An 18,982-nucleotide genomic window follows, 5' to 3' on the forward strand; every position below is an offset into this window, starting at 1 on the left:
TGTTAGAGTAAACAAAAGAAATTGTCTATTGTCAAGGCCAAAAAAAATACTTGTTTACTTGTTTTCCTTTTAGAAAGATATTCAAGTTCTCATACTCTTTTTTGCTCCAAATTGAACAAACATCGTTGAGCTCAATTTTAGGGTATTGTAAATACTTTGGAGAAGTTGGACTTATTTTTCAAATAAAAATGAAAGTCACTCAAGTGCAATGACAGTCTTCTGCACAGCAACAGTGAAGCTAAAATTATGCTCCACTGTTACAGTAGAGTGCATTTTTTCTTTTTCTCTTTTTAGTAGAGAACATTTTCAAGAGTCTTTTACAGGTGTCAGGCTTGTCTGACAGGTTGTTTTCTTCCCTTTGACTCCCATTGACTTTTTTTTTTTTTTGCTCTGTATTTCTCTAATGGAGAGCTGAGTGAACTTGGCAGTGTGACTGGGAGGTTTGATTTTGCCTCTATGCTGCCCCCTGCAGGTGGTCATCATGGAGGTGCAGGGCCTGAAGTCGCTGGCTCCCAACCGCATCGTTTACTGCACCATGGAGGTGGAGGGGGGAGAGAAGCTGCAGACTGATCAGGCAGAGGCCTCCAAACCCACGTAAGCCTGGCCAAACCACTAACACCACTCCTATAGCCACATCATGTACACAACACTCTCCTCACACCCACTTACTCTGATGACTACTGGGAATTACATCTCCAACTTATTCATGAAAGCACAATGCTACAGATGAACATGGCCATTTCCATTTGGGCTTGAAGTAAATGCATCCATTCAAATAAAATAAATAAATGAGCAAAACTTAATTGTCAGGAAACACATGGTTGTAGTAATACAGCATTCAATTGCTTAAACTATTATAGTCATTCTGAGTGCTTGAGTCCATATTTCCAGCATCAGACACTTATGTTCCCATAATGGGATCCACAGACGGAAATGGAACATGATGTTCTTTCAAAATACAGGTGTAATGGAACGTAAATGCATGTCATGATAATCAGCTGCACTTCAATCCACTTAGAGTGAGATTGTTTTGTTTCACGGCTCTGTGGAGTTGTGGTGGTGGTGGTGGCAAACACCGATGCATGAGCAGAGAGGCACCCTCCCCTTCACCCAAGCCCACGCTAACAGCCCCGCGGTGCCCTGGTGTACATTAATGCCTGGAAGTGAGTGGAGAGAGAGAGAGAGAGAGAGAGAGAGAGAGAGAGAGAGAGAGAGATAGTGTGAACTGCATCCAGAGAGCAGGAGCCATCAGCCCAGTGGACCCAGTGTGCGGGTTGGAGAATCCGAGTGGATGTGGGGGGGTGAGCTGCAGAGCTGCTGGCAGAGAGTGAAAGGGAAAATCTGGTCTAACAACAGCCAAGCATCTATTTTTGGATGATAACGAGAGTACATTTTCATTTGGGACCAAAATGACGCCCATCGATGCAGTTTTGAGTCAGACCGGAAATAATATGCGTTTACAGTTGAATAGCGTATAGCATAGTCAAGTCAAAGTCAAAACTCTTTTAAGCTGTTAACTAGGCTAACCTATGGCACTATAGAGAGAGTTTCAGCAGACAATTATGAATTATTTTTACCTTTGTAAATGCAAGGAAATGGTACAAAAAATTACCTAGCTCTTCTTCCAGTCACGGAAGTCACAGTCTTGTGTGGAGAAAGTTACAAGCTACTGTCAGCCGATTTACAAGGAGAAGAGCTCAGTAATCGACTTGTACAGGCCCCTCACAAGATGGCGGTGACCTGAAGAACAGCAAGGCTGTGCACTGACTGCATAAACTCAGAGGTGCCGCTGAGGTTGGGGGGGTTAGGATGATTCTAAGAGCACTGAAAGGGGGCACCGCATTATTGTCTGTCTGCCCAGATTTTCCAGCAGCGCTCCTGCATAAACTGCCCTGTTTACACCCTTTCGTTACACTTTCAAAAGTCTAAATATTGGCTGGGCAAAGAAAAGGTCACACACTCTATTATTTTGATGGATCTTCTTTAGCTTTGATTATGGTACGCATTCACTGTAGCATCGGTTCCTCAAGCTTCTGCACTGTCACATTTATTTCCATCCAGCCTTGCATTCATTTTTCGCCAAGATCTTGTATCGATAACAGGAGATTCAGACCACTGCACAGTCTTCTCCAGCACATCCCAATAATTCGCACTGGGGTTAACAATCCATGTGTGAAAACAATGTCTCCTGCTCCCTGAACCTCTTTCACAATTTGAGCCTGATGAATCCTGGCATTGAATCCTGTGCCATCAGGGAATTTTAAAAAAATAAATTTTTGAATAACCTGGTCATTCAGTATATTCAGATCGTAAGCTGATCTCATTCTTTGGGCACATAACGTTCCTGACCAACTGCAGCAACCCCAGATCATAGCATTGCCCCCACAGGGAGGCTCTTGCCTATTTGCTTATTTAAATCCAGGTGGTGACCTTTTTTGTGGCCAGGCAGTGTACTTCAGCTCGTCTGCAGAGATTGCACTGATGAATGTTGTTTTGGTCCCAAATGAGAATTTACGCTTGTTATCATCCAGAATCAGATTGTTGTCAGACCAGTATTTCCCTTTAAGACACCCTTGGAAATACTGAACACTGGAATGTCCCCTTGGGGATCAATAAAGTATCTATCTATCTGAACATGTAGTCAGTGCTCTGTACGTCTGTCGGCTACCTTCAATGCACTTCCAAGAATAAACAAAGGTTGAATGAATGAAATGAATGTATGTATTTTCTGTGTGTTTATCTATGTGTGTGTGTATATGCGTGTGTGTGTGTGTGTGTGTGTGTGTATGGAGCGGGTGTTTCTGTGTGGGTGTCTCACTGTGAGTCTGTTTGTGTTTGTTTGTTTGTGGTGCCTGTTTTGGAGCGAGCTCCTGATCCGAATTGTCCCCGGGACAAGCAGCGCTTGTTCTTCAGTTGAGCCCGGCAGTGCTGCTCGGGCCCCACCCTCCCAGCCCCCGCATGTGTGTGAGATGGGGAGCTATTTTGGGACCCTCACAACTCCGTCAGTGGTTCAGGTGCCAGTTTATAATGAGCAGGGGGAAGAGGAAGGGAGAGAGACAGAGAGAAAGAGCGAGAGAGAGAGAGGAAGAGAGAGACAGGGAGAGGGAGCGGGATTAGGAGGAGTAGGATGAGAGGGGGATGAGGATGGAGAGGATGGTGAAAAAGAGGAAAGAGGAGGTACGGGAAAGAGAGGGATAGGAGATGGGAAGGGGGAAGGGGCTCCGAGAGAAGAACACAGCCCCTTGTCTCCTCTCCCCAGCGCAGTCATCCAGGCGAGGAGAGACTGATTAGAACGGCGTCCCAATGGGGGCAGGCTGAATGGGAGAGGGAGAGAGAGAGAGAGAGAGAGAGAGAGAGACCCCCTCCAGCCGTCCTGGAGAAAAGTGACATCAGTGGCACAATCATCTCTTTTCTTTTAAACACAGACACACAGACACACACACACACACACACACACACACACAAGCACGCTGCATCACTCCTACTCTGGGGCATAACACCCTCTGTTATGTTGACGGAGAACCTTAAGGACTTCATTTGTGCGTCTTATGTTACTCATTAATGCACAACACAGCTCCTCTGTGACCACGCACACTCTAGCGCACTACAGTAGCCCTGAGACTCCTCCTGTCCTGTCAGGATGCCGCTGCGCTGACTGGCTTCCTCTGCCGAGCCCCCCCCCGCTTCCTGCTTTTCCACAAGGTGACCTTGAGACGCGGGAGCAGCAATCCCACCACCACCGTGGCCAGATTTAGACGGCATGGCGGCTGCGGTTTTTGTTCCCATTGTGCTCGAGCCTGACTGCCTCTCCTGGCTGATGCCAGCTTTTTATTGGCCTCTACAGCGTTCGGGCGGCGCAGGGTCATAAATAGTGGGCCTTACTGGTTCGCCTTTGCCGGGTTTATTTATGCTACTATTAGTGTACCAGAGCCACTGCCTGAGCCTCCACCTTCAGAGGCACTGCTGCAGAGAGAGAGAGAGAGAGAGAGAGAGAGAGAAAGAGAGAGAGGGAGAGAGGGAGAGGAAAGGGAGGGAGAGAGAGGTTTAGGAGGGGAAAACATTATTCACAAGCTCATCTGAGCTAAATAAACATATTGTAATTTGAGCCAGAAAAATGATGCACACAAATGTATACAAAGCAAGAAAGGTGTGCACATGACATTTAGAAATCTTTTCGGCTTCGTCTCTATAAGGACATTGAGGAAATCTGTCTCCGTCTCTCTCTTGCTCTTTCCCTCCCCCATCTCATTCTCTTCCTCTCCTCTCCCTCTCTTTCTCTCTCTCCCTCTTCCTACCTCCACCCCTCTCTCCCTCCACCCCTCTCTCCCTCCCTCTCTCCCTCCCTCCCTCCCTCTGTGTATAGCGGTTGCTTGTGCACCATCAGCACTGTGTTGTTGCCTGTTTGTCTTTAGACCGGCTCCTCCATGGGAGCTCCTCGCTTCCTATTAGCCATCTGCTCACGCGAGTGGCCCCTGTGCCACCCAGCCGCCCGCCCCACACCAGAGCTGCCCTCCACCCCCACCCCACAGCCCCACAGCCACCTGCCCAGGGCCTGCCCTCTTCCGCCGGGACAGACCTCCGCGGAGAGCCCGGTGACACCGGGTTCACATTCTAACACCGAATGGGCGTTACTGGGCTCATGAATGATTATTTCTCAGTAACTGAAATGTTTTTAATGGAAAAATTAAAAATGTGTTACAGTACTGTATATCCAGTTTAGAAAAAAAGAAACCTGGCAGATCAGGTTAATTCATTGGTGTCTGTGAATCAACACGACCCCCATTGAGACTGAGAATGAAGGGGAATTTAACATGGACTAAAGTGAGTTTGCTGTTAACTGTGTAAATGACACAAGCCGGTCTTGGATGCGTATCATCCCAAACCCACTGGCATGTGCTATCTTGCCAGTGCAGATGAATTCATCACACTGCACCCTGCATTATCTGCTGAGCTTATACTCTTATGTAATGAGAGTTGGAGGCTGTTTTGTGCTACCTAATTAAAGGCCAGTCCACTGCTAATGTTTGCAGAGGCTCAGAGTCGCTCCGAACACACAAACACGAAAACACAACGTGTACGAGGACAGCGCGGTCGGCCGCGGAAGCCACGCTAGTTGCCTCCTGAGGGGCATTTTGCTGACACGTTGCCCCTCGCTGAGTGCCGTTGACCCCCCCCCCCCCCCCCTCCTGTGTGTGTGTGACCGCAGTGTGTGCCTGGTGGCTCGGTGTGTCGGCCAGCGTCGGTGTTGGTGGCCGGAGCGGAGCGGAGCGCCGGTGCTAGGGGTGACTTTGTGTGTGCCGCTGCGCGCCCCTCGCTGCCAGGCTGCATTGGTCACGCTGGCGCTACGTGGATGCGGCTCAGAGAGCCCCGTGTGCGCTGCAGGAAGATAAATCACCCCCCCCCCCCACCCACCCTCCTCCTCCTCCACCCCTCCTCCACTCCTCCTCTGCTCCTCACTCCTTCTTCCCCGCATGGCTCTGTTTCTCCTTCTCTCATCTCTCTCTCATCGGGCTCTGTCACTCCCTTGTTCCCCTCATTTCTCTGGCTCCATGTATTTTTATACCTACAGTATATCTCGCTTTTCGTTTCTCTCTGTTCTCTTCCTCTTCATGCTTTCTCTACCTCCCTCTCTCTCTCTCTCTCTCTCTCTATCTCTTTCCCCCCTCCCTCTCTGATTCTGCCTCGGTTCCTTTTCTCACTGTCCCCCTCTTATCGTCCTGCTTCTCTCCCTCTGCCTCTCACTCTCCCCCTTCTTTCCGCCTTCGCCTGCTGTCTGTGACACGTGCTGCCTGTTTCCACGGCAGCTGATGAGGTCACATGGTTCCCCTCCTTCTCTTGGATGCAATAAATCTTACATTCAGGCTTGATGTGTGTGTGTGTGTGTGTGTGTGTGTGTGTGTGTGTGTGTGTGTGTGTGTGTGTGTGTGTGTGTGTCCTTGTGTGTAGTCATCAAGCACCCATCTAAATGTGCATCTAGATGTGTACATCTTCTCCCCAGTGTGCTTATCAGTGTGGCCCTGTGTTATTGTGTGCTCTTATATGAGATACATATATGTGTGTATTACTCTACATCTGTGTGTGTGTGTGGGGGGGGGGGGTGCTCTGTGCATTTTGTGTGTTGAAGTGTAGTCAGGAGTATGAGCAGTAGTGTGTGAGGGACCAGCCACTGTGTATGTGTGTGTGTGTGCTGTGTGAGGGATTGGCCAGTGTGTGTGTGTGTGTGTGTGTTTGTGTGTGTGTGTGTGTGTGTGTGTGTGTGTGTGTGTGCGCGTGCGTGCTGTGTGAGGGGGCTGGCCAGTGTGTGTGCCGTGGCTGCTGCTGTGCCCTAAGGAGAGCCAGCGTGGGGTCTCGTGGAGTGTCACTCCCAGCAGGGATCTGAAGCTGACGCTCAGCCTATTGCACCTTTCTCTCTTAAGAGACTTAAGAGATGGCTAGTACCTGTGGAGGTGTGTGTGTGTGTGTGTGTGTGTGTGTGTGTGTCGTGTGTGTGTGTGTGTGTGTGTGTGTGTGTGTGTGTGTGTGTGTGTGTGTGTGTGTGTGTGTGTGCGCGTGTGTGCGTTTGTGTGCCTGAATGCTCTATTCACTACTGAAAGTGACAAAAGCATAGAGAAAAAGAGAGAGAAAGAGAGGGAGAGAGAGAGAGAAAGTAAAACATCATATGATTGCTGGCCTATGCTGGAAAATACCGTCAAGGCTTGACTTGATATGTATAGACATGGAACAATAATAGGAAACGAACTGGACTGTCCATTAGATGTAGTGTGTGTGTGCTGTAGTGTTGTTGTCAGCGTTGGCTCCAGTGTTTGTGCCCGCGCTGCCTCACCAGCCTTGCCAGCCTGCCTGAAAGAGTGTGCGTGCCGTTCTGTTTCACAGCTGGGGGACTCAAGGAGACTTCACCAGCACACACCCTCTCCCTGCTGTCAAGGTGAAGCTCTTCACGGAGAGCACCGGAGTGCTGGCACTCGAGGACAAAGAACTGGGCAGGGTAATGTAGTCACACGCACACACACACACACACACACGCACACACACACACACACACGCACATGCGCACGCACACACACACACACACACGTACATGCTCATACAAAAGTACTGTATACAAGCAAACAAACGTTCTGTCTCTTTGACCCTCACTTTTACTCAAGTGCACACACACACACACACACACAGAGAAAGAGCAGAGAGAGAGAGAGAGGGAGTAACACTGTATCTACATATTACAGATATATTTTAACTGCTATGTCACCTCTCTGTTGTATTCCCAGTCTCTTCAGACTGTGGCCTTTTTTTGGCTTTAAAAGCCTTTTTTTTTCACCGCGTAAACTCATAACCAGTCATATTCCCAGAGTTCACCGTACAGACAAGAAGATAGAGGTCTCAGAGCCCTCTCTGGCTCTGCTTTGGCCATTTGCGGCATCATTAGGTGTCAGGATTTGCTCCGGCACATCAGGCAGGGTTTGAGGAGGCGGCGCCCGGAGCCGTCACCTTGCCGCGGTGACCTTGGCGGTGACGAGGCTCTTTGATCCCCGGCTGCTGCCGCCGAGGCAGCCTCCCTCAAAGCTCTTTAGCTCGGCAAAGAGAGCGAGATTACTCTGACTCATCAGGGACAGAGCCGTTTCCTCGCACTCTGCTGCTCCCTCGCTCGCTCACTCGCTCTCTCTCTGTCGTCTTTCTCCTTCGCTCCCTCTCTCTCTCATTCACTCTCTGTCTCTCCTTTCTCTCTCCCTTTCCCTCTCCCTCTCTCGCTCTCTCCTTCTCTCCCTCTCTGTCATTCACTCTCTTCCTCTCTCCTTTTCTGTCTCGCTTTCTCTCTCTCTTTCTTTCCCTCTCCTTCTTTCTCTCTTTCTCTCCCTCTCTCTCATTCTCCCTCTCTCTATCCTTCTCTCTCTCCCTCTGTTGTGCTCTTGCTTGATCTCCTGTTTGCTCTCTGATGTCTTTCACTCTCTCACACTCTCCATCTCTCTGTCTCTCTGTCTTGCTCTTCCCTACTCTCGCTCTCTCTCTCTCTTTCTCTCTCTCTATCTCTCTCTTCCCTGTTCTCCCTCTCTCTCTCTCTCTCTGTCTCTATTTGTCTCACACTGAGTGTCTGTCCTCTGATGGCACATCAGAAAAATATGAGTGACAAGCGCAAAGGGATGAGTAAAAGTTAATTGAGTGTTCTGAATCTGGCAGAATGCTGACTTGGAACATGAGCATATCAGCTTACACCAGACCAGTAAAAATGCCCATCCCGCAGTTATACTGCGTCTTGCATTATCATTTAAGTCCACTGACTAGGACCATTGGCAGTAATTACCTCTTTCATTTTGCTCCCATGATGAATGCTACAATGTCACACCGACCTTTTTCATTTTATAATATTATATTTAGATGAAATGGTTATTTGACTAACCAACTGATTTGTTTTGTGAACAAACAGGTTGTTTTGCACCCGACCCCAAACAGCCCGAAGCAAGCCGAACTTCACAAGATGGCCCTGACGAAGGCCTGTCCCGACCATGACCTGAGGATTAAGCTGGCTGTCCGCATGGACAAACCACAGAACATGAAGCATTGTGGGTAAGGGAAGAAACAGGATTCCTGTCCTGTACATAATTCAGTTTCCTGACGCTTATCTCCAGCCTTAGGAAGTGGGGAAAGCTCTGTAATGGTCCAGGTATCATTGCTTTCTGAATAGAACAGACTAAAAAACAGAAAATAGAAAAATGCTCATTCTCAGAACTATATTTTGCATTTTGCTGTCCAGTGTGCAATGCTTGATTGAGATCACACAGTGACTTGATGACAGGATGTGTGGTTTGAAGGGAAATTTGCTTTTGCTGTATGATTTAAGTGTTTTGAGAGAGTTGTAGAGAGGAAGCAAAGTGCTTTTATTCAGACGTGGGTGTTAACTGTTTTGTCAGAGTTGACACAAGCACCAAAGTGATGGAGAAAAATTGTAGGTCTTACATGTCAATGACAGTTGCATCATGAGAAGAATGAAAACAATTATTTTTTATTCAAAACATTTAGGGGTTTTTTTCTGTTTTTCTGATACCAGAAAAATGAGAAAGAAATGGACAGACATGGCAAAAATGAAGGCTGATACTCCTGGCATTCTGAGAACAGTCTTTTGCATTTTGTTGTACAGTGTGTAAAGATTGATTGAAAGCGAACAGTGGTTTGACTACAAGGCCAAATTTGCTTTTTTCGCTTTGTTTTGACAACATAATGTCAGAGTTGATGCAGTCAAGGACAATTGTGCATAGCTTCATGGTCACCTCTGTGACATTTTGGCTTTTGTATCATGCAGGTACTTGTGGGCCTTTGGGAAGAACGTGTGGAAGCGTTGGAAGAAACGTTTCTTTGTTCTGGTCCAGGTGAGAGAAAAATGCCGACTAGATACTGTACGTATGTCTTCAGCGAGAGAACCGTGTAGGTTTGCCTCGGAATCATCTCTGTCAATTAAATCTGTGACTTTTAAAAGTGCACAGGCCATGGCCTTGGCCTTGCCTTGAGAAAACAGCTGCAGTCCCTCACTGTTATCACACAGGCGTGAGTCAGCGTTCGGTGCGATGTGGAGGCAGGTGTTTGGTGTCTCTTCTGTGTGCTGTTTGTGTGTGTGTGTATGTGTGTGTGTGTGTGTGTGTGTGTGTGTGTGTGTGTGTGTGTGTGTGTGTGTGTGTGTGTGTGTGTGTGGTCGGGGGAGGCAGTTCCATCAGTCACGCTGTGGGTGCTCTGCCGCAGGTGAGTCAGTACACCTTCGCCATGTGCAGCTACAGAGAGAAGAAGTCCGAGCCGCAGGAGCTGCTGCAGCTGGACGGCTACACTGTGGACTACACCGACCCTCAGCCTGGTACGCACACACACACACGCACATACACACAACCACACACACACACACACACACACACACAGACACACAGTGTACACATGTAGATAAACTTTCTCTCTTTCTCCCTGCTTGTCTCTCTCTCTCTCATCCTGCATTGCACAGGTCTGGATGGAGGCCGTGCATTCTTCAATGCCGTGAAGGGGGGAGAGGGTGATACAGTGATTTTCGCCAGTGATGATGAGCAGGATCGCATCCTATGGGTGCAGGCCATGTACAGGGCCACTGGCCAATCCCATAAGCCCGTCCCGCCCACCCAGGTCCAAAAGCTCAACTCCAAGGGAGGTGCCTCTGCTCAGATGGATGCTCCTATTTCTCAGTTCTGTAAGTACGCACATTTAGTCAAGCCCAGCCATTATTGCTTCTACAAGTATTATGCCAAACAGCCCTGAATGTACAAAGTGGTCAAAAATATCTATTAGCATCTCATGTAAGTGTTTTAGCATTTACTATTACCAGTTATAGTGGGACATTTGTACGTACAGTATTAGTTTTTTATCAGCTTGTTGATTGTTAATTAGCTGCCAAAAAATCATATTTCTCCAGAATATAATCAGTGACTGTTAATATTTTTTTTAGAAACAAATCTGTGATTTAATGTGCACATGTATACACACTCAAAAATCTACCCTAAGCACTTATATATCCTCATACTTTTAGGCTCACAAACCCTTAAATAAATCTCTCTTTTCATAATGTCTATGCACACTCACAGTCACAGCCACCGACACCCACATTTCCACACACATTAAACAGGCATCCACCATCAAGAGTGGCGTTTGTACTGTACATCTCGTGGTCATGACAATGTGTGGTGGTGGTCACGTTTACGTCACCTGTTCGAGCACTGCCATCCCCTCTGTTCCCGTGCCTATTGGCTGCTGCACCTTCAGAAAGCTTTGTGTGCCACTCAGTTTCCAAAACCTCCACGGAGGAAAGAAAGGAATAGAAATTGATTGGATCGATCCGTAAACCATTCAGAATGACACAAGAGGATTTCCTTTTCTGTTTTTTTTTTTTTTTTTGGTTTCGTTTGGTTTTCAGGAGTCTGTCGAGGGCCTAGATTGTTTACTCAGGCAGGTCACTGTCTCTCCTTAACCATGCTGTTGCCTTGTGCTTTTAGTCCTCTGATCAGGTAGCAAATGCGAAGGTAAGACAGTAAAGACTCTCCTACCGTGTCCTCTTTTGTCCTCTCTGACACCAAAGAGTCCTTCTGGAAGTTTCTAAACTCTGACAGACCATTTTGGTTGTCAGTGCCCCCTCCCCAACAATTAGAACCACCTCATGTCAGGCTTAAGGTGTAGGGTTAGGGCTTAAATGCTGCAGCTGAACCATTAAGATTGAGTTACTCCTTGGCATGACATATTAGGAACAGTTGTGGTGATCTGTTTGTTGTAGAGGTATACCTGTACAATACCTGCTGCTTGACGTACATACAGATCACACTAACTGCATTTAGGCCTCTGTAGATCCAAAAATAGATCCTGCTATTCTGAGCCAACCGGATGTTCTTCTTCTACCTTTTTTGGTGTGCATCCTTCAACTTCATCTAAATCAATGTCTTGTTTTATGTCTGTTTCTTTTTTTGAGACAGTGGGTTGTAGATACAGACGTTTTTGTAGATTCACCAGTGAACAACCTTCATTAGTCTCAAAATAATCGTTTAGATTTCACAAGAGCAAGATCATTTTTAAAATATATATGTTATTCAATGTAGATCCCAGTTAGATCCACATGGATAAGAGTAGAATAGATACTAACCTGTCCTATTTATGGAATCTACACCCATAGATTCTCCTGAGTTTCTTCCATTGGTTTTTGTCCAGTATGTGAGCGTTTTTTGTGGTCAGTTGATTCCCTTTTGAGCTGATGCCATTCAATTCCTCACAGTGGCACCGAAACCCCTTCCTCTGAAACAATGTGGCCAAGGGTACATGTTTCACCCCTTTCCCCACACACACACCCCTGCTAGTCTTGAATGGCACAGAGCCATGATGAAACCACACGTACCCACCTCAGAACTGGGCTGCAGAGGATTTCCTGGATTCTAGAAAGCTATGAAGGTTCTGGAAGACTCTTACATGTTCTTCATAGAAAGACGTTTTGAAGGTTATTGTATTATACTTTATATTGCATTACATGTTGTCTACAGTGGGCATGTACAATAAGCACCTTTATATGATACAATATATCATGACAGGATCAGTATTATTTGTAGATGTAGCAATATTTGTGGCAGAGATTTGTGGCAACCACAATATACTTGTCACAAGCATTTGTTATGCACCCAGGATGAAATGAAATGTGAGTTTAAAAGGTCTCAGTGGTTTGATAAATAAATTTGCCTGTTGCCAAATAGTTGGCAGCATTGGACTGCATTCCAGACAGCAAATCAATAACCCTGGGTGATACTTATAAATTACACAACTATTGTTTGTGTGCCGTGTTGTCTCTGTTAAACAAGGAAAGCAGTCTATGTGAAAGAATATGTTTAGACTGTTTTTGAACACATTTAGGTAGAATAAAAAGTGAACCCAGCTCAAAAGCACCTTCATAGATTTAGATATGTAGATACTGGCATCCTATACCAAGTGGCAGAGCAGTGGATGTTGAACGCCGATTCTTGAGGTAAGTGTAGGTGCCAGTATAACCATTGTAGTTTGCATTTTGAAAGGGAAGCCTTTCCGGTTTTATGTTAATCTCCTAGCTATAGAATTCAAATAGCAGCATGCATTCAGATGGTATGTCTTTGGCAGAATCCAAAGGAAATCCCCTGCAGTACAGATGTGTGAAATGTAGGCCTCTCCACTCTTCTTACAATCTCTCTTTCTCTCTCATTCCCTCTTCCTATCCTTCTCTCTTTCTCACACACAGATTGAGTTTCATTTCCACTTTCTCTCTTTCTCTCTGCCTTTCTGTCATCCACTTTCATGCAATTTCTGTTTCTATTTATCTCTCCTCTCTTCCCTCTTTCTTGCTTCAACATCTCTCTCACACTCTCTCTCTCTCTCTCTCTGTCTCACGCAAACAAGCATACAAGGAGCTAGGAACAACACTAACAATCCACGCACACAAGCACTCTGCACTTGGGGTGTTGGTTTTCAGGGTGTCGTTCTTCTGTTGTGTTGTTTTCTCTCTCTTTCTATCCTCATGCTCTGCTTGTGACCCTTCTTCAGTATTGCAGCTGCTAGGTCAGGGTTTTCGTGTCTGCTGTCCTGCAGCCTTGTTGCTAGTCTTTATGTTATTCTGGTTTGTCCCTTCTTACCCTGCTGTCTTCTAGCTGGACTCAAGGGTAAGTGCTTCCCTGTTAGCCTGCACAGGTCAGATAATCCACAACGATTATCTGACACATGCAATGTGCTTTTTTTTACCTTCTGTATAAATCTCTCTCTCTCCCTCTTCCTCTCAAACTTCGCTCTCATATTTTTTAGACCACTGTAGATATATATTTTTTTCTTTTCTTTTCTTGTTTATCCCTGTCATTTAGTCCAGTATGAAATTGAAAACTCGTATAGGCCTCTCATTGTTGCCAGACTCAGGATGCATGTAATTTGATTCTCAGTTCTATCATTTGGCTTAGTTGATGATAAATCTTTTTTATTATGATTATTCTTTAGTTGCATAATTGCCTTCTCTCTTCGGTGATTAAACTCAGTCCTGGGGAGGTTCTCAGGGTTGTGAGCCATTTGAACAACAAACAAAATGTCTGCCTTGTGTGCATATGATCTATTGAGTCTCAGCTACATATGTGGAAGTACTTATGGATTTGGTGGGTATAGATGGGAAATAAAATTAGGAAAGCATATTGATTTTGTAGTCCAATTATTGTATAGATTGTATGTCATGATGTGCCTAGATTTCTGAAATGCCCATATGACAGAAAACACAATTACACCAGGTGTCTATGTAATTGCTGTGAAATACTTTGTGTTTGTCTATGTACAGTATTTAAAGTAATAATAAAACAAATGATAATAATCATTTCTTCGAGATAGGAGCAAGCACACAAATGCATATGCCCAGGTAGACCATGCTGAATGGCCAAAACCTTATTGTGAATGCTTCTCTTCTGGGCTCAATTGCCCCTTTTTTCTCAATTATTCATCCACCTTGGGATTCTACCGCTCATGAGAGTTGGCAAATATGTACGTGGAGTATTCTGAATGCCAATAAGAAGGAGTCTCTCATGCCGGTCCTCCTTACCATGTAATACTCCCGCTTTGAAATGCCCCTCACCCCACCCCCACTTACGAGTAGTTGGGCCTCTCTGTTAGCCGCTAGCCATGGTGTAGCACAGTAGATCCCCCACCTTTGCCCCCTGAGAGGGAGAGATGTCTTTTCTTTTCCTTTCGTTTGACTGCCCTGTCATTTTGATTGCCCTGCCTGTGTAGGAGAGCACCAGTGTCATGCTATCCATTTCAGTGGTGGAAAGACAGGAATTTTGCTTTCTATTTTCCTTTTGTTCCTTTTTTTTCACACCATCTCCCAGAGAATGAAACCGTTTTTTGAGCCTCCTTTGGCTACATGCTAAACCCATGTTCTTGCACCTTCAAAAATGTATTGCTACCCTGTCCCTAGATGGACCACTGTAGTGTCTTGCCTGCTGGTTAGCTCTGCAGTAATTATGAACACTATAACATTCTCAAGTATTGTCAACTTGCAAATGGCCTTGAGAAAAGGAATGTCTAGAACGTTTAAGCAATTGAAATGTGATCTCAAGTGAACAATTGAAAAAAAAAATACAGTAACAGATCTGCAGTTTGTGCATGACATTGGAAATCACAGTGTCCAGTTGCACTGTTTCCCCTGCATGTAATTCTACACTATCATCAAACATCCACTGAATTGTACCCATTCATAGTGGCTACTGTTCAATCTGTCCATATTGGATGCAACATGTTAACAGACAATTGATCATTTTTCCTGTTGAACATTCCCTCTGATTTGGACAGTGTAGTGACTGGGGAAATCGGTGTTTGGTTTTTCAGTAGTATTAGGGCTCAGATGTTGTTGCATTGCATCAAAAATAGACAAGTCCAAAACGCCTTTTCAGCTCTGTCACATTTTAAAAGCACACTTCTCTCCTTTTTCAACTCTGCTTTCAAATCCTCTTTACCCTCTGGCAAACCTCTCCATGCAGTCACAGTCCCCGCTCCCTAAGCTTGATTTTAAACTTCTCATCCTTGACTTACTTAATCTCTGTGATATTCATCTCTTGTCTCCCTTCCCTCGCCAGCCCCACTCTTCCTCATGCTTCCTCTTTGTCTGTCTATCTTCCCTCCCCCTCATTTCCTCCGCGCTTCCCCTCAGAATTCCTTTCATCTCGGTCTCTCTTCCTCTTTTCCTCTCTCTCACTGTCTCCCTCTCTCTCTTCCTCTCTCTTCCTCTCTCTTTTTCTCTCTCTCTCTCTGATTTCACCCTCTCAAGTCGCCTCTGTTGCTTTCACCCCTCCTCTCCATCACCTCTTGTCTGTTCTTCTTTTAAAACCCACCCCTCCCAATGCTTAGTCCTCCTTATGCAGTTCCAGTCATGAGGCCCTTCCAGACACACCTTCCACTTGTCCACACACAGAAGGCTATGGGCTAGGGTGGGTGACCATGGGAGGGTGAGAAACACCTGCTCCCCAAGACTCAAACTACTCTGCCCCCCCCCTTTTTTTTTTTAGCTTAGCTTCAAGGTAACGGGTATATGTCCTCAGTGTGGTCAGCTTATCACCCCCCCTCTGTCCTCGTTCGGTCCACTGTGATGACTGAAGTCATTGTCGTCCAGTCGTCCAGTCTGTTACCATCACTGCACCATTCACAAGCATCCATTACGTCTGTCCTCTTGTCAGCTTCAGACGGACCAGAGGAGAAGTCACTCACCCCCGAGTGATGTGACAGACTCCTCTTCACATCTCTCTCAGATGGGATTTGAATGACCTCAATGTAGTAGCGTGTCTTACACATCAGCTTTAACTGCTCTAGCACACTAACAGTTTTACTAACTGAAAACATCACTAGATATTGAATGACTCCTAAGCAGATATCACCTACTTATATATTACTCAAGTTCATGGTTAATCTTTAAGCAGCTTTTAGCTCTGTTTGTTAAATGAGAATACAGACTTTTTTCCAGTTTGCATAATGCACTAGTTCACTAGTTCATAATTCAAATAGTTTGAGCTACCTCATGACAGCACAGTCTTCTACTTAAGCTCTCATTGGACTACCTATTTGATTGTGGACACTTATGATTCACCACCACTACTACTAGAAACTACTTTCCCTAGTGATAGAACAGCTAGATTTCAGTCCCTAGCTAAATAACTATTATTTTGGCAACCCCAAGACATTTTTGTCTTTCTTTTTTCTTTTCTTGGTGAGACAGCCTCAGTGGCAAGTTGGTCTCACTTTTGCCAAATATTTGGCTTCCTTCCATTTTCCGTCCTTGACACTTTTCCAAGCACACTGTTCAACCCTACGCCAGATTGAGAGACATTCACCAATCATGAATGGCAGAATCTATTGTCTATACACACATGACTGAAAATTAAATTGGAATTTCAGCATTAGTCCAAATAGGGCACACTCTACAGTTATCTGATTGGTGATCTTACACAAATACTCCACAGAAGGTAATCAGTGACAGAGACAGACCAGCACCCTTCCCCCCCCCCCCCCCAAAAAAAAAGCTCTGCATGCGCATCTAGAACTACAGCGGAGGGGCTGAACTGCTCCCAAGATTTCGCCCAGTCAACCACATTACCACCCCAGCTCAATCTGACTTGAGACTCTGCCTGACTCTGCTGCAAGTTGACAATGTACAGCAATGTGAACATTTTACTTTGGTTTGCCGTAGATTGTAGCGAACAGCGACGCCGGCTGTTGTTGTGCTGAGGCAGAGTGAATGGCGCTCCTGTGCTGTGTTGTACTGACTCTCTCTCCTCCGACCCCCCCCCCCCCCCCCTTTCCCCCCAAACCTCCCATCCTGCCCCCCCGTCCGTCCCCTCTCCTCCCCCTCCTCCTCCCCCCTCCTCCTCCTCGGGCGGCTTCATGGCCGGGCAGATGCAGACAGGGCCCAGAAGCATGGCATGGACGAGTTTATCTCGGCTAACCCTTGTAGCTTTGACCACGCCGCACTCTTTGAGATGGTCCAGCGCCTCACCCTGGAGCACAGGATCAACGACTCCTTCGCCAGTCTGGTGAGTTTGGCGGTTCAAGTCATAGGCGGTGGTCTGGGGTGGAGGGCTTATATTGTTATATTGAGTCTGGTCATGACATGAATGAATAATAATAATAATAATATATTGGTTTTATGTAGTGCTTTGGTACCCAAAGATGCTTTACAAAGATACAGAATAAAAAGGATGCAAAAGGACAATACATACAGTACACACATGTACACAAACACATACAAATGCTCAAAAACAATAATACACAGGGAGTAGCTAAGAAAATAAGAAAGAGAGTGCGGGAAAAGGGCTGGTGCAGATGTTATGTTCAGTGCTGCTGAATCAGTACGCGCCTGGTCAGTGGCAGTGACCTGTTTCTGCTCCCCTCTCGTGTGTCACAGGGATGGTTCAGTCCTGGCCAGGTGTTCGTTCTGGACGAGTACTGCGCTCGGAACGGTGTGAGAGGGTGCCACAGACACTTGTGTTACCTCGGCGAGTTGCTGGGGAGGGCAGACACTGGCGCCATGATCGACCCCACCCTACTGCACTACAGCTTTGCTTTCTGCGCCTCCCATGTCCACGGCAACAGGTACAGTGATACCAAGAGTGTGTGCGCGGCAAAAGGTAGAGTCTCTTTTTTTATAAGATAATGTGGTACAGCCTTGCCCAGAATGGGAAGATTCCAGGAACCCAGATTCCAGGAACTGACTTGGGAACAGTATAGATGTGCAGCATACAGCTGTCTGTTAGGGTCACAGACAGTGTTTTCATCATTCATGAACGTGCTCAGTGCATCTGTTGAATGCATGACCTGTAACCAAGGCATTCACTGTTTGGTTTTTAGACATTATGTCCAACCCAGATACTCAGATGAAGCAGCCAGACCTCTGCCACGTTGTGACACATTAAAACAAGCCTAGAGTGGTTATATTTGTCATAGCATCAGGTGCAGGCCACGGCAGACCAGACAAGTTCAAAACGTACCCATCCCCATTCAGGCTTGTTGCGTTTGCTGCCCGTTCACAGACAGCCAGTAGTACCTCAGAGTTTTAGCTCAGGTCCAACACGTTTTTGGCTTTGTTTGTTCTGCATGCTTTTTTCCTGTAGGCCCTTTTTGACATTCTTTTAATGTTTGTCCATTGATTTTATTTGTCTCATTATTTTGTTATGTTATTACATTTGTTATGCATTGCTTTGTTAATGAAAATGAATCCATTGTGCAATTCTTTTGTGTCATCTTTTATTTCTCAATTTATGTTATGTTGTCTTTCTTTCTCTGCCCCTGCCTTTAGTTATTAGTCTGTTTTGCTCATCATCCCACCCTTGCATTCCCTGTAGTCAGAAAGAGAGTGAGTCGCAGGGGTCTAAATGTTCTAAGGTGGGGAAAAGAAAGGCGTCTCTTAAAAAGAGGAAATCTAAAACTCAACAAGGCCCTCTGCTTCAAAGGTAAGGAGCTCTGTACCACAATGCAGCTCTACGGTGGCTGATGGGGAATCTGTTTGATGTGGTATGCTGCCAACTGATGTTGTGTGCCATATGTATATACAGTATACCATATACCAAGTAGGATAACGGTATAAATAAATATTGCACTAATTAAAAAAATAAGGATGTGTGTCTAATGTAGAAACAGTGTAGTAAAGATTCAGTGAAAAGATCACTGAATCTTTACTTCTGTTCACTAGCCTAAAGTCATCAGTGACACTTAATTAACAGCATGTTTGTCTCAAAAAGACACACGCTGTGGCAGATTTAGCTATGGGTGACATGGCGATGGGAGAACATGGGCACCTGCACAAAAAAAAAAGGCAGAATGGTGACATTTGCGCAGGCTTTTTTTGAACAGCTCATTTGCACATTGTGTTAATGATATCGCAATGCTGTCACCATGTGGCCGTTAGATAACCTCGTCGGAGTAAGTGCTCTGATCTAGTGAGTTTGTGAGATAGGCTTGC

The 18,982-nt window shown here is 45.8% G+C and overlaps 1 protein-coding gene across 6 annotated transcripts in view; it reads left to right on the forward strand.

Moving 5' to 3' along the window:
- The window catches only part of cadpsb (Ca2+-dependent activator protein for secretion b), a 92,868-nt gene that overhangs the window by 47,772 nt on the left and 26,114 nt on the right, over nucleotides 1–18,982 (forward strand). For all 6 annotated transcript variants that reach the window (XM_062546201.1, XM_062546203.1, XM_062546205.1 and 3 more), the window contains exons 6-13: nucleotides 473–594; nucleotides 6,874–6,985; nucleotides 8,423–8,562; nucleotides 9,296–9,362; nucleotides 9,730–9,838; nucleotides 9,980–10,198; nucleotides 16,921–17,057; nucleotides 17,429–17,616. In XM_062546201.1, the coding sequence (XP_062402185.1) occupies nucleotides 473–594; nucleotides 6,874–6,985; nucleotides 8,423–8,562; nucleotides 9,296–9,362; nucleotides 9,730–9,838; nucleotides 9,980–10,198; nucleotides 16,921–17,057; nucleotides 17,429–17,616 (1,094 nt within the window). The remainder of the gene's footprint in view (nucleotides 1–472; nucleotides 595–6,873; nucleotides 6,986–8,422; nucleotides 8,563–9,295; nucleotides 9,363–9,729; nucleotides 9,839–9,979; nucleotides 10,199–16,920; nucleotides 17,058–17,428; nucleotides 17,617–18,982) is intronic.

This window comes from Sardina pilchardus, chromosome 9 (assembly GCF_963854185.1).
Source record: "Sardina pilchardus chromosome 9, fSarPil1.1, whole genome shotgun sequence".
Lineage (NCBI taxonomy): Eukaryota > Metazoa > Chordata > Actinopteri > Clupeiformes > Clupeidae > Sardina > Sardina pilchardus.